This window comes from Thunnus albacares, chromosome 23, assembly GCF_914725855.1.
Source record: "Thunnus albacares chromosome 23, fThuAlb1.1, whole genome shotgun sequence".
Lineage (NCBI taxonomy): Eukaryota > Metazoa > Chordata > Actinopteri > Scombriformes > Scombridae > Thunnus > Thunnus albacares.
In genome coordinates this window covers 12803267-12819155 of record NC_058128.1, presented here as the reverse complement: position 1 = coordinate 12819155, position 15889 = coordinate 12803267, and the positions used below count along the sequence as shown (strand labels likewise).

The window sequence follows — 15889 nt, the reverse complement described above, 5'->3', positions numbered from 1 at the left end:
CACACACACACACACACAAAAAAAACTACGGATTTTTGGTATTCTCTGTTGGTGAGTTCATAAGATGCTAAACCACCTTCACGGCTCACAGCTGCTCCTTTCTCCCTCTCTCTCTCTCACACACACACCATTATATATCGTATGTGTATGTGCATCAACCCCTACAGTACTTGCAGAAACACTTTATGACACAGAAAACCATGCATATACAGAAAACACGCACTCATGTAAGGTCATTATCAGAGTTGTAAGTAGCTCTAGTTACTGTATTTTCCAGTGAGGACGTGCCAGTAGGTTACAGTCCATTACGAAATACATTACTGAACATTTCCCTTTAGGGCAGAGAGGGAGGTAGACGGAAAAGGAAAGAGAAGCAAATAGAAAGTGATGGAGTTAAAGGCTGCAGGGACCCTACACATTACGCATTTTAAAACGCCTCCGTTGCTGTACGTTATGATGTATGCTGACAGTGACAACGCAACAAGACGCTCAACGAGCACATTATTTCTCCGAGACTGTTGTGTAATATGACAATATGTGAACACGTCTCTCTGAGATCTGGCTTTACTGCTCTAAAAACATACTCAACATGTGTGCAACAGCTGTTTTCTCACACTTTTTAATCTGGACTATTCTGTCAAAAAGCCTAAAAAAAAAAAATCACTGTCCACACTTTCCAGACCTGCAGTGGAGCTCTGCGGATCAAATACAAGACAAATGAGAAACAGACAGAAAGAATGGAAGGAATGATGGCGATATAAGGAAGACATTTAGGGAGAAATAACAACACCAGTGCTTTCTTTTCCTTTCCAAGAACTATTTAATGGCTTACAGAAAAAGAAATATTAAAAATAAGACTGAATTTACCCCAAAAATAATATTATAAAATCAGAAAAAAGCCCCTCCTAACCTCTGAAAGTCTATGCAGGACTTTAAGTGTTTGAATTTACTGATTTTATTAAGGAGTACAGTATGTATGTACATTTATGTTTTTATTGTATTACACTGCCTGCTACAGCAAACGTATGCTGTGTGTGTTTAATGACTCCGTGGTGCTTTTCAGTGCCTTACTGCACTATGAAACAATCCCAGAGGCGACATAATTTTACACAGCACTGTGTGTGTCAGGGTGTGTGTGTGTTTGTGCGTCTTTATTAGCCTCCTACGCCTGCCTACCAGACTCTTACTGTACTATGAAACAACTCCAAGGAGAGACATTTAGCTAGCCTCACTGACTGGCTGCATTTTAAAAAAAAACCTTCTATGGCCACATTATATGGAGGAATCAGGATTTTTCTTTCGCCACAGTTACCTCTGAGACATGTGCACACAAGCATACACATGCTGTATATTTGACCAGGAGCAGCTTCTACAGAGCGGGTTTAGTTTCAGTGCAGAAGACCTGACCAGGCTACTGTATCGTTAGAGGTAACTTTGCAAACGAAGCGTTCACAGCAGTCTGGAGCTCTGGCTTTTGACTTGCATGGAGCATATTTACTAGGGGTGGGTTAAAAATTGATTTACATAAGAATCTTGATTCTTATCTCCTACGATTCTGTAACGATTCACAAATGTCAAAAATCGATTTTCTAAATGTTGGTTAATAACAGGAGGTGGAGCTCAACTGCTACAGAGTTATCTTATAGTTCATCTTCAAAAATGCAGCGGTTGCAAACATTTTTTTATTTAATGACTCAATAATTACCTTTGCGAGACGAACGTGAACTTTCTACACCATCACCTAGAAACTATCATTAGTGGACAGAGCAGTGAACTCCAGCAGTAACAAACCAGACCGGCTGACCAACACACACTGCAGCATTAAACAACTTAAACCAACTCTGAGATGAAGAAAATAACTTGGTGCTCAGTCTGTTTCACCTCAAAAACCCTGCGCCCACTCAGTGTCTTGGACAGCGATGACTTTCCCTGGAGCTAACAGTGCAGCAGCGAGGCTGCTCTCCACTGCTGGAGACATGATGTTAATAACACAGCAGAGCACTCGTCCTCCCCCTCATTCTGTTACTGTCATACAGGCAGGAGACTGTAAGATGCTTTCAGATTAATGAATTCATTAATGAATGCAGTTAACTTTTTAAAATAAAAAGGCTGCTAATCATTTATCTTAATTGCCAGTTATGTTTCATATTGTATTTCAGTGAAATTAGGACACCAGTCAATGGTTTGGCACACAGTATACTGGAGCAGGAGACTGAAAATAGTGTCAAGAATTGATTCTGAATCGAATCGGACATCCAAGAATCGGAACTGAATCGCGAGATTCCCAAAGATTCACCCTAATACGTTCACCAGTCCACAACTTTTGGACCTTTAACCATATTTAACATAGACATCTGACATCATAACAGTATAAAATGCCCCCTTAAATGAACCACAATATTGATCTACTTATTAGAGATAAAAAAACATTTATACCTCTTCATTGTCTTTCTTCACTGATGCATCTAGTACCTCTGAAGACTATTAAAAATGCAAAAATACCATAAAAACGTCCTCAACAATGCTGTGTGTGTGTGTGTGAGCGGAGTACTACAGTTGTTTCTGAAACAGCACAGAATCCTCTTGTAGGAAAGAACACAATCACTCACTGTTCAGATGTAATGTGCTATGGCGAATTACCCACCTTACACACCAAGAAGAGAGTGCGTGTGCAACTACTCATGAAGACAGAAAAAAAAAAAAGAGATGGAGTGTCAGTTGCGTGTGTGTGTGTGTGCTGGTTGACCCGCCTCTCTCAGCAGGGAGGTGCTACCGCTAATTAATAACCAGGGTCAAACTTAGATCCTTTGGCGAACCTCTGGGCCTTTAGCATCCCAGTGGGAAATCCCAGTGGAGGAACTGAGCTGAGCTAAAAGCAGCATGTGCTACTCATATGTGCTGCTGCCTCCATTGACCTGACAGCAGATCAAACCAACGCACTCAACATTTAAAGCTGTTTCTACTTATTTTAATATATATATTTCAATGATGTTATAGGAACAAGTGGCATTATTAGATAATCAGTTAATTCCACTAATGTCAACATGTTTAACAGACAAATATAAGAGTAAAGTTTTGAGTTTTTTTCACACTTGTCTCAAGAAAAATTATATTCTTGATGTGATGTGTAATTGATTAAAGTGTTGGCAGGGTGTTTTTGCTTGACTTGATGGTTGTCACGCATGTGCTTTTGAGTCTTAAAAATACTGGGAACAAAAGAAAACAATACAGGAGCGGGGAAAAAAATGGTTTTATCATTCCTGACTTTACTTATTCCGTATGTACTGTACATGTTGGCAAACCTTTCTTAAATCATCCACTGCATCACACATGGAGGTTCAACTGAGAAATTATAAGGTCATGATAGAGATGAAAGATCACGATTGACTTATGAAGCTTCCAATAAGAAAGAGAACGTGATGCATTGGAAGACAGGAGCATCAGTAGTAAAGATACAGATGTTAGGGAAAAAAGATGATGGAAAAAAATGTGTTGGAATTTAAAGAGATGAAGGCAAAATATGAGGAAAAACAGGACGTCCAGAGAAATCATTAAAAGGAATTAATGAAGGTGGAAAGAAATAATGATAGATAGATAAAAATACACACACATAAACTAGAGCAGGAAAATGAGGACTGTGAAAGGAATGAAGTCCAAGGATGAGATGAGATGTTTCTGACAAAAGAAAAAAAAAGCAATATTAAGAGAGGATGAAAGATAAATCGCAGGGAAAAAGAAGAATTTCAAGACTGAATGATAATGAAAGAATGGAAGAAAACTGAACGAATGAAAAAAGAGGCTGCAGAAGAATCACAACACCAGAACCAGATCACGAGCTCACGGATGAGACAGATGTAAGAAAGACAGGAGACGAATGACACGATGAGCACAAACGTGATCGGATCCAGATAAAGAAGACGCTCACCCTTCTGTACAAAACGGCGAACTGAGGGAGAGAAAGAAGGCATGTGATTGGCTAGGCCCAAATGCCCTCCTCATCGTCCTATCGGTTAGTTCAGTCCAACGGCAGCGTGAGTTCAGAGAAAGCAGGAAGTTAATTGTAGACAGACATATCAAGTACAGAAATGTTGGAAAAGTTTTTTTAAATATTATCTGGTAATAATTTAAAGTCGCAAGTAAACGTTACATCCAAAGATGGATATTTGATTAGCTGGAAAGTCAGACTTTCACTTGAACCTAAGAGTTGTTAATGAATACAATAGTTAGGTGTAGAAATGTTATTTTAGAGCATGCTCTCATCCACCAAAGAGTCGTGATATCAGATTGAAGAGGTGTGAGGGCTGTAGAATTACATTTAGAGGTTTATCCCAGGTGAAGGCTCTCTGCTCTGGATAGAGGACTCACCTGGTCTGGGGAGGGCTTGTGATTGTTGGGTTGCTCCGAGTTGGGAGATGACACTTTCAGGTGGTCGTCCTCGTAGTTGTCCGCCATCAGCTTCATCCTGTTTTGAGTCTGCAGAGAAAAAAAAAAAGAATTGTAAACTCTCTTTGATTTTTCACAAGCCAACGACTGAATATGCAATTAAGCAACAGGAAAACAACATTTGCCTTTAAGACAACGACACAGGCAGCGTGTGTGTGTGTCAAAAGGGGAAAGCCCTTGCCTCACATTCCTTCAGGAAGAACAGAGGACAGTTTTGGATGACTGCCATGAGCATTGCCTTTACTAACACACATTCTGTACGTGTGTGTGTGTGTGCGTGTGCATTTGAGAGAGAGAGAGAGAGAGAGAGAGAGAGAGTGAGACAAAGAAAGTCAAGAATGGAAAGCAAGAAAGAAATGAACGTTTGTCTGGTTCTGCTTCTATGTTAAGATAACACATGTATGGTATTTTTCACATTTTGAACAGCGCGCACACACGCAAACACGCTCACGGCCCCTGACATGCCACCTGTTGTGTAGCTTGCTAACTGGTGCAGAAAAATAACAGGCTTGTTAACTTGCCACTTGAGGAGAGACAAATATCAGGCTACACACACACACACACACACACACACAGCGTCACACAGCGTCACACATGCAGAACTCTACTGTAAATCACTGCATGTAAACACAAAGCACATGCACTCACAAACTGCAGTGCACACACTTCCAGTCCAGGAGCACATTGTTGTACAAACATGCAATAACAGTATGTTGACTTTTGTCTTTTCCATTTCCTCCCCTGTCCTTTCCTCAATCACTCTCATCTCTCCCCTCCCTGCTCCTCTTTCTCCTCCTCCCCCCCCCCCCCTTTCTCCTCCTCCATTAGCTCCACATGTTATACTTCAAGCTTTACAGTAGGCCCGGAAAGAGTGAGGGAGTGAGAACGAGAGAGAGAACGAGGGAGGGAGGGAGTCAGTCTACATCTGTCAGTCTTGTACAATCTAAATCCCCTTAGCCTCTCACTGAGCCCTGCAAGGAACAGGGGCTTAAGCGGGCCAGACTGAGGTTTGTGTGTGTGTGTGTGTGTGTGCGTGTGCATGTGTGCGCGTGTGTTTGACAGAAACATAAAGAAATATGTGAATGCCAACTTTCATATGTTTGTTTGAAAGCTAAGTGAAGGACTGCCTTTTCCAGTGTGAGTCTGTGTATGAGCTAGAGATAGTGGCGCAAAATAAACGTATTTCACTCGGTGTGTGTGTTTGGGACTGTATAAACTTGTGTGTGTGTGTGTGTGTACATAAGTCAAGTTGCGGAGAGCCTCCCCTTGCGAGCATACATACACATTATTCATTTCCTTGTTTTCTAAAGACAGTTTTAAAATAAACACACACATATATTTAAAACAAACATGGAAAGTAAACAGTTCATCTTGAAACCACATTAGTGCATAACTGAGTCCCTACTGCACCTATGAACACACACACACACACACACACACACACACATACACACACACCCCGACAGCTGGAGAATGATGTTTATTTGTCTCTGTGTATCTCTTCTTCCTCTCCTCTCCATAACGTCCTTCAGCAAGTAAACCGCCACCGTTAATTCTATTTATTGACCATCTATCCCGCAATTTCACTTTTTCAACCGAGTTTATGTATACAAGCTTTTCTCATGTTCAACCAGAGATGACACAGCTGCATCACAATGCTATTTCACTGTGGCTCCAGAACAGTAAAAATTTTAAAATAACATCAACATAATACCACTAATGTCAATATGTGTCATTAATCCACCTTCATACTTGATTAAAGTAGACAGCCAGTGTAACAAACAACTCTGCTCTGCTTGGTGTCCAAATTAAGCGTTCGACTTGTGTTGCAGGGTCACAACTCCTTGACTAACTTCCCCAGCATTATTATCACAAACTACACAAAGCTGGTAGTGTTGAGGCACTGCAGAGGTAGTGGTAGAGTGAATAAAATCACCTTCAGACAATGCTTGGAGCACCATGTTTTACACTGTGAACACAGAATGTGACAGATAATGGTGATTCAAAGTCCATTATCAAGGTTTTGGAATTAATATTCTGCTGAGGATTTTATTTGCACTGATGCAACGCTCACCTTTGTTTCACTTTGACACGCAAATTTGCATGGTCAGAAAAATAGAAACCATATTGTCTTGATATGTCTCCTTGTTGAACATGTCACTGTGTCCCATTAACCTGCTTTGTATAATACTCAGTATTACTCACATAGAGTGTTCACGGTCTATGATGCCTCTCCTCTTATGTGGTTTAGTGTGTGAGATAATGTTGCAGGAGAAAGAGGACAAGTGTGACCGAGTCTTAAATCCTTTCACCTAACAAGTTCATCTCAGCTATCTTACACATCTTTGGAGTACTGTCAGACATTACTTCATGGTTGTTACACTTAACTTGCTGTCAGTAACAAAACACCAGCACCCAACGTGGGGCTCAAACCCACGACCCTGCGATTAAGAGTTTCATGCTCTGCTGACTGAGCTAGCCAGGCTACACACAAGACTACAAACATGGGAGTGATGGGTTTCTGGGTCTGACTCTTCCTCTAACCCAAATAAAAGCTTAATAGATGAAGAAGACAGTGGTATGTTACACCTAATAAGAAATAATATCATTTAGCTCATAGAGGAAAGAATCCTTTTTAATGAAACAGCCACAGATGTATTGGGATTTTCATGACAGACCTGAGTCAGCATTCTGTAGTCAGTGTCAATCATTCACAATACCAACAGCTGTAAGGGGAAGGTGATTTCACAAGGGGGGGGCCACAGTTCAAAACTCTTGCGCCCAACGTGGGGCTCGAACCCACGACCCTGAGATTAAGAGTCTCATGCTCTACCGACTGAGCTAGCCGGGCTTTTCGCAAGACAGAGAACATGATAGGTGTGGATTTCTGGGTCTGACTCTTTCTCTTACTCAGACAAAAAGTTAATACATGTAGAAGACTGTGGTAGATTACACCTAATAAGAAATAATACCACTTATCTCATAGAGCAAAAACTCCTTTGTTAATGAAACAGTGTGCGTCCTGTATGTGAACTTCTACAACAACCACAGATGTCCTGGGATTTTCATGACAGACTTGAGTCAGCATCCATCATTCACTATGCAATCAGCTATAACAAAGGTGATTTCATAAGTGGCTACAGTTCAAAACTCCTGCGCCCAACGTGGGGCTCGAACCCACGACCCTGAGATTAAGAGTCTCATGCTCTACCGACTGAGCTAGCCGGGCTTCATGACTCACGTAAGACTGACAACAGCCAGAAGGGAAGAGGGTCAGGTTTCTGGCTCTGACTTCCCACATGCCATGCAAAAGTTTAACAGATGAAGGAGACTATGTTAGTTTAAACCTCATAAGACAGAATAGCATTTAGACCATAAAGCCTTTTTCTACTGAAATACATGTGTATGCGTGTATGAATGAATAAATGTGTCCTGTGTGTGAACTTCTACAAGAATTACTACAGATGTCCTGTTTTCCTGACAGAGGACATGATGCATTAAGATACCTGAGTTAGGGTTCTGTAGTCTGTGTCCATCAATCACAACTGCAACCCTTTTAAGAGGGTGATTTCATAGTCAAAGCCAAAACACCAGCGCCCAACGTGGGGCTCGAACCCACGACCCTGAGATTAAGAGTCTCATGCTCTACCGACTGAGCTAGCCGGGCTGTACATAACAAAATAATGGGTTAAATTTTCATTCTCTTGTCTACTCACTTTCTGCTAAAGCTACAATGTTTTTTTTACTTTTCTGTGCTCTTTGCATTTTTAATTATGGTGTTCTTTCCTCATTTAATTTGGTACGATCACTAATGTTGTTGCTTAAAAAGTGAAACCAAACACATGAAGTAAATTACTTTTTGGAGGCAGAATTCAGGGTGGGTCTGTAAAACTCCCCATGATAGCATATATTGTAACACATTGATCTCAGCTGTTCTATGCGTCTTTGGACTGTTGTCAGACATGGTATCATGGTCAGTAACAGTTCAAAATTCCAGCGCCCAACATGGGGCTCGAACCCACGACCCTGAGATTAAGAGTCTCATGCTCTACCGACTGAGCTAGCCGGGCAGTGTACCTCTACAGAAAGCTTCTCCCTTGCAGAAAGGACATTGCAGCAAGTCACGATATATAAACATAATGGCAGTTGAGCCTAAACAGTAGTTACAGTATATGTTATGTGTGTGAACTTGACATGTGCTTTTTTTGCTGCTGGGTACCACAGCATATGCAGCACAACATCATCTACTGCTAGCTGTAAGCAGTAGAGGCATGCTGCTAAGAATAGGTGATTTCATAAGGAGCTAGAGTTCAGATCCCAAAACACATGCGCCCAACGTGGGGCTCGAACCCACGACCCTGAGATTAAGAGTCTCATGCTCTACCGACTGAGCTAGCCGGGCTACTTTAGGACAGAGAGAGGTACCGATTTCTTCCTGTGTCTCATCCCCTCCGTCTGTTTCCCTGCCACACTCATCTTTTTATCCTTTCCATATCTTGCTCTCTTTATCCTCTCTGTTTCTCTCTGTTCTGTGAGTCATTCTTTAAACACCCCACTCCTTTCTTTCCTACATGTTTTCCCTTCATCAGCGTGTTTGGCTTTGATTCGGAGTGATGGATGTATGAAGAAATGAATAATGAATGAACAGCTGAACAAATGAACCAGCTCCTCCTAAATTTGGAAAGAGAAAGATTTGGGGAAAGAAAGAAAGAACAACAAAGGAGGAGAGATATGTGGCAGAGTTAAGTTGAAGAGGATAAACTGTGTCGAGATGCCTGATGACTGATCTCTCTAACATAGCTTTTCTATGCCCAAATCTCTCTACCCTTCTGCAAACACACTGTGTCTGTCTTTGTCCCCTTCTCTCTTTCTCCTCATCTTAGAGATTTATGAATCTCAATAATCCCCAAAGTTCCCCCCTCCCTTCCTTTCTTTATTTCTCAGCTCTCTCATACACTACTTTCTATGATTAAGTCTCCCAATCCTGTAACAAAAAGTACCTAACACTCTCCTCCTTTGTCTCTCTTCCTCTCTCTTTCTTTAATGATCTTAGCTTTTTTTTTTTTTTTTAAACATTGATTCAAAGTCTCTTACTCCTCTATTCAGTCACAGTATTTTATTTTTCCCCTCTCTCTCGGTCTCTCCCTCTTGACTTTTGAGCTCCTTAACATGCCCTTGTATCCGTGACTAATTCTCTCTCCCGCTCTTTTCCTCCCTGCTCTCTGCAACATGTCCTCATTTCCATATCTTCCCCTCTACTCTCCTCTTCTCATTGTTCCCCATCTTGTTCACTGGTGTCTGTTGTCTTTTTAGTTCACTATGGTAAAATTTTTGATCATGGTTTTTCTCTTTGTTTTTTTCCCCCTATTGCTCTTTTTGCCCTTTACATTTTGTACTTATTTCAACAATCCTGATATCTGAAACACACATGCAACAAAGGTTTGGAGTCAGACTTGAACCCCTTGAACTTATTCTCTTATTCTGACCAAGCTAATGAGCTTACCAATGGCTGCTTCCATAAAACTCTTTATTGCAAGAAATTATGTAAAATCCTGTTAACGATTATCTCTCCAACTACAGTAGTTCATCTAGCTTCTACAAGAAAATATTTAGCACGGAGTCTGTTTCATGGAAGTGATTTGCGAGCACTGCTGGTACCCAGATTGCAAATGCTGACAGTGTTCTGTTCTTACAAATGATTTGCGATCCCTACAGTCCTCTCATATGCTTATGCAGGGGTTGCAAATGGCCTTAGGAGCAGTGTTGCAAAATATTTTCAGTGAGGAGCAGCCAAAGCCTGCTTGAATAGTTGCTAGATGTCACTAGATGACGTCATGTGATTATTTGTGACGTCATAACATAATTACATATATACAAGATTTGAAAAAATCCAAGTAAAGAAGATGATGAAAATGACATTACCTATTTTTTTCAAGCAGGCAAGCTATAACCTCAATTTGCATCTAAATCAACCTCTAATATTAAAAAAACTGTTTTATGCAGGCTGTTGTATAGACTGTAACTTGAATAAAGAGATGATCCAGACACCGGAATAAACTCAATATTGTTATTTAAGTCTATTTTGATAAGACTAAATGAAACTTAAATTGTCGAGTTAAATCATTTAGAATGAAAACAAAGGAGAAAGAGTTCCCAAGTCAAACAACGGTGATCAATATTGGTCGTTAGGTACGCACATTCACAGCTCTTTCACGTCTGTATCTGGCTGATGATTGGTCCGCTGAATGTGCTGCAGCTCCGTCCCCCCCATTGAACACAGTCAGAGAGACCCAGATCCACAATAGCGCACATTCACTGCGAAATGTTGGCAACTTCAAGGAGAGGAGGTAGGGTCTGCCAAAGAAGTCGCTAGATTTGTCGCTAGCTGCTTTTTGAAAAAAAAAAAAGTTGCTAAAGGGGTCTTACAAGTCGCCAAATCTAGTGAGAAAATCGCTAAGTTGGCAGCACTGGTAAGGTGATCCTTAGAATACGTCGAATGTGTCAGAATTAACACGAGGAGAAATGATCTCACGTTGCAAGTCACAGCTTGCATGTTGCAAAGTCGGTGAAACGTGCCGCAGAACTTCCTCTCCTCTCTCGTCTGCCCTCTTTCATATCTAATTCTGTTGAACCCAAAACCCCTAAAACCATGAGTTAGAAAGGGGAGAGAAGACAAAAAGGGGATGATGAAGGGAAAGCAAGAGAAGGAGAAGAGGAAGAGTACTGCAAGGAGAAAAGGAAGGAATTTAATAAATTAACACCTCCTTTTTTTTTTCCAGTCCTCTCTCTGTCCTATCCTAATTTTCCTCTCTGGCCTTTCTTTACATCTTCCCCTTTTTCTCTAATTGTCAGGAATGCTGACCTCAGCTCACTTGTTTCTGGGCCAACTCTCTCTTTTTCACTTAATCTAATCATCACACCATTATTTCACTCCTCCTCCCTTGCTGTTCCCTTCTTCTTCTCCCCTCCACCCCTCCCTCCATCAATCCTTCCTGCGGGTCTGCTGTAACCCGCTGACAACGGACAGAATGAGAAACAAATGAACATGGAGTGAAGTGAGGGGGAAAAAAACTGCTGAGTCATGGTTGGAAGAAAATTATTTCATTGTGATAAGGCTCCGGGGAATAATAGATTAGATTATTGTTTCGTCTTTCCCTCCAGTGGTGAAAGGAGATCTTTGTTGATATCCGTGCAATTATCAATAATGGTAAGTTGCTGAGTCATGGTTGGACAAGAACCATTTCATCATAATAAAAAAATTAGATTACCCCCCCCCCCCCATCTTTCTCTGTCAAGACGAGAAAGTTGTTGATAAGTAGAAAATTACAAATGACAATGAAATTGACTGAGGGGTAATTATTTCATTGTGATAAGTCTCTACGGATGAATAAATTAGATTAGAGCTACATTTTTCCACTTTTGTCAGTAAGAGGAGATGTTCACAATGAATATAAACAAATAATAGTGAACAGTTAAGTCTGTAAGGAGGAAGAGAGACAACTGAAAACTACATTATATTAATTTAAGAGTGAGGATGTACTGTACCAATACTTAAGAGGTGTTTAGACTTCCATGCACATGTAAATAAATACCAGTAAAAAATCTGGTTTTGAAGATGAAAGGGACTCCTTTATTATTTTTATTTCTGTCCTGAAAACTACAGTTACGTCTAGTTACGTCTGAATGAAAGCAATCACATATCCTTCCATCTGTCTATGAACAAACAAAACCCCCTTTTTTTTCTTATTCTGGGTTACGAGCAGCTTGTGCGTATCTTAGCAAGAACACACTTTTACATCCTGTTTCATAATTCACAAAGTCAAGCAATAATTTTCACAGGATTCTAATATTTCAGAGGTTTAAAGTGTCAGTGGAAAGTGTCCCCACCACAAACCCTGGCTATGTTTTATAGTAGAGATTTAACCATCAACTTTGAAGTTTTTGTCCTTTTTTGGGTTTGTGATTAAGTGCTAGTTTAACCACTGTGTCTTTTCTCATTTTTTATGCCTATGAAATGTCATTTAAGACTTTGACAAGACTTGGAAAATATCAAACCATCATTTTATAGACGTGTAGTATCCAAAGCCACTAATATAGGAAATAAAACTTGCCCGTATTGCAGCCAGGCCTCAGCCACACAGGTACAGAACAATGGCCAAGGCCACGGCCACACACGCTCCATACACAACCTGTAAATGTTAACCACATGTGTCTCTTGAGAAAGTGTGGCGCATCCTTCCCCTTCCTCCTCTGCTCCCTTCCACTTCTGTTTTTCTCTATCTGTCTCTCTCTCTCACATTCTGTTTTTGTCTCTGTCTCTGAGAAACTTATAAGCGAAGAGGAAGGAGACTGTGAGAAACATAGGAAGAGGAGCAGGTGAAGAGAGCTGAGATCGCCTTGATCTACAACCTCCTGCCTTCACTGCAGCTGGGGGTCAAAGGGCAAAATGCAGGAAACACTTTCAGGGACACACACATATTCCTTAACATACACAGATGTGTTTTGCGTGTTTACCCTCTCTACATACACAAAAATTATTCTTTTCTGTCTTCTTGTCCCTCCATCCAATTATCCGATTTTTTCTGACTAAAAGTACTTGTTTCACAGTTCCGTCAAGTGTAGAGCTAGAACAATTAGTGAACTAATTGATTAGTTGATGGCCAGAAAATTAATCGCAATGATTTTGATAACTGAATAATCGTTTTAGTCATTTTTTATGCAAAAATGTCAACATTTGCGGTGGCAGCTTCTAAATTGTGGGGGTTTGAGGCTTTTTCAGTGTTTCCCCTATATTCATTTTGCAGTGGCACACCGCCGCTGCAGAATTATGAGCGCCACTGCTAAAACTTCACACGATCGTTAATATCAATGGGCTACTTATGATTTTGAGTCATCGACTAGTGCATCAAATCCCAGAATCCTCCTTCTCCTCATTCTTCAAATGACATCTATGTGAAAGGTACTGTTATAAGAGTAGCGTAGCTCCTTTAAGGAATAGGGCAGTATGCAATGTGTGTGCGCAGCGAGTGTGTGGTTGAGCGATGGTGCCATAGTGAATGCGAGCAGAGCGGAGGAAAAGGTTAGCAGTAAGTTGTCAATCTGGCAGTAAATGTACAGTACAGGCTACAGTGTGTCAACTAATAAATGCTGCAGCTTCTCAAGACCAAGACATCTATTGAAGGGATTTAGCCCAGAAGTTAGCAACAATACATTAGCCTAACTTGACCAGGCTCACTTAAGGTGGACTGACCTTTAAGGTGGACCAGATATTCTCATTTTAGGGTCAGAGAATGGAGAAATGTCTGGCTGCTGAGTCCAAATCAGGATCCTGTACAGTAGGAATTTCCAGAGAGCTGAATGTTTAATCAATTTGGTTGGTTAATACACTTTGATTGGATCCTGCTCTTACAGCGGGGTACTGTAGCTGTACAGAATAGGTTACTGTGGTGTTTCTAACCCCAAATTCACACCAGACATGAGACATCAGAGGTGTGTAAGCGCTACTGAAGCTTCCATCTGTTCAATTCATACTGACTCTGACCTCCAATCGCCCGACTAGTGGCAGACGCCCAAAACGCTCCAGAAACACTTGTTGTACATTAGACACACGTAAAAAATTACACTGCTTTCTGTTAACATATGCTATATTTGGCTTTATAGCAAACAAGTTTACAGCTCATCAAGTTGTTGATCTAAATTGTAAATGAGTAAATTGTTTGTGCATCAAGGATTTACTTTACCTTGTCATTTCATTCTCCAATTTTGTTTCTGTCTGTCTGTCAGGGAGGTTATTAGTGTGTGTGTGTGTGTAACACTTTAAAGGAGTGAGCTAAAAATACTACACTAGCCTCAGCTCATACACTGCAAACACACACACACACACACACACACACACACACACACACACACAGACATAGACACACAGACATATACAGACGGGAATATTGAGGAAGTCTCGGCTGTGATCCATCTTTCAGGAACTGAAAATTATGACACCACAGAGAGAAAGACAGACAGCAAGAGAGAGAGACAGACCAAGAGGGGAGCAAAACTGCTCACACCCTTGAACATACACACATACGCACATACACACACACACACACACACACACACACACACAGCAGCAGACAGTAGAGTCTCTGTGTTGTCAGTAACCACCTTTGAGACCCTGAGGTGTCATAAAAGACTTCAAATAGGATGGCGAGAGAGATGTAGGGATGAAGGAGGAAGAGAGAGGAGAGTGATACACGTTATTATGACTTCATTTGACACAGCTACTCTCCCCCCGACCCTCCCCCGCTCCTCTCTTAAACACGCACACACACGATTTTTTCCCCTTCTCGTGCGTGCAACATTTTATCTTATTGAATCCTTTGAGCCATTCTCGATCCATTAAGTGGATTTTTGGCAATATTCAATAACTGCAAATCTCTCGCCACAAAAGAGTTGTTGCGTCTTATCTATTGAGGCACTTTTGAGAATGAAAACGCCATTGTATTTTCAAGAGTAGCAGTTTAATTTCACAGTCTGAATCAAGGGAAATTAAAGCGAATATGAACCTCTCTGATCTTGCCACGGCTTTTTGATATATTAGGTCTTATCATTGTGTCAGTGTGTTTGGTATTTGGTGTGTATGTGTGTCTGTTGGCCCCTTGTATGCTGAAATAAAGAGTTATGTAGCAAGGTGGGTTAGAGGCTAGACAGACGGCCTTATAAGCTAGGCTCACATGTGGCTTCGACTCTGGACCTTTTCATTATTTATTACTAATGGTGATCTTGAAAAACCATCTAAGAAACAGATATAGAAAGATGGAGAGAAGTACAGAAGGAAGAACGGTGAGGAAGAAACTCACCAAACTCCCAGTTGGCTCATCCGCTAAGGGGTTGGTTAATTCACTAGACCCACGAGAACCTTTACTGTGTGTGTGAGTGTGTGTGTGTCTCTGAGTGTGTGTGTTTGTGTATGTGAATAGACCTCTGTGTGGAACCACAGAGGCATTTGGTCATGTTTATATCCTTGTTTTTGGCCTGGGTGAGTGTGTACATATCGGTGTGCGTTTGTGTGCAAAACTCTATAAACATGTATCCATACCAACGGAGTGACGTGTAAGGTGTGTGTGTGTGTGTTAGTGTTCGTGTATCTGCGGATAGAAAATTTAAATAAATACAAATTCATATACAAGTGTTGTCACCAGAGATTTGGAGTGGATTTGAACTCCGTGTGTGTTTGTGCGGTGAGTGTAGGAGGGGAAGGTTAATCCTAAATTTACCCTTAGTGGTCGGAGGACTGTGGACGCACATCTGGTTTCTCTTTGCCTCTCTTGTTGTCTTTGCTCCCCTCGTCATCGCCATCCTCACCTGTGCTCTCCCTCTTTTTTTTATCACTCCTTTATCCACTTTTTCTTCTCTTACCTCCATTATTAACTAGTGCGCACGTACCTCACCT

At 41.0% G+C, this 15889-nt stretch overlaps 1 protein-coding gene and 5 non-coding genes across 15 annotated transcripts in view; all 6 read right to left on the bottom strand.

The window, feature by feature from the left end:
* The window catches only part of LOC122974893 (ELKS/Rab6-interacting/CAST family member 1-like), a 138493-nt gene that overhangs the window by 20802 nt on the left and 101802 nt on the right, over positions 1-15889 (bottom strand). For 8 of the 10 annotated variants that reach the window (XM_044342957.1, XM_044342961.1, XM_044342962.1 and 5 more), the window contains one exon: positions 4366-4473. In XM_044342957.1, the coding sequence (XP_044198892.1) occupies positions 4366-4473 (108 nt within the window). Of the gene's footprint in view, positions 1-3925; positions 4004-4365; positions 4474-15889 lie in introns of those variants that run through there. The other 2 variants (XM_044342966.1, XM_044342967.1) reach the window with 1 other exon arrangement.
* Positions 7222-7294, bottom strand: trnak-cuu. The gene has a single exon. It is a non-coding gene; the product is annotated as a tRNA-Lys (tRNA).
* Positions 7600-7672, bottom strand: trnak-cuu. Its single transcript has one exon. It is a non-coding gene; the product is annotated as a tRNA-Lys (tRNA).
* On the bottom strand, positions 8038-8110 carry trnak-cuu. The gene has a single exon. It is a non-coding gene; the product is annotated as a tRNA-Lys (tRNA).
* trnak-cuu lies at positions 8441-8513 on the bottom strand. Its single transcript has one exon. It is a non-coding gene; the product is annotated as a tRNA-Lys (tRNA).
* On the bottom strand, positions 8773-8845 carry trnak-cuu. Its single transcript has one exon. It is a non-coding gene; the product is annotated as a tRNA-Lys (tRNA).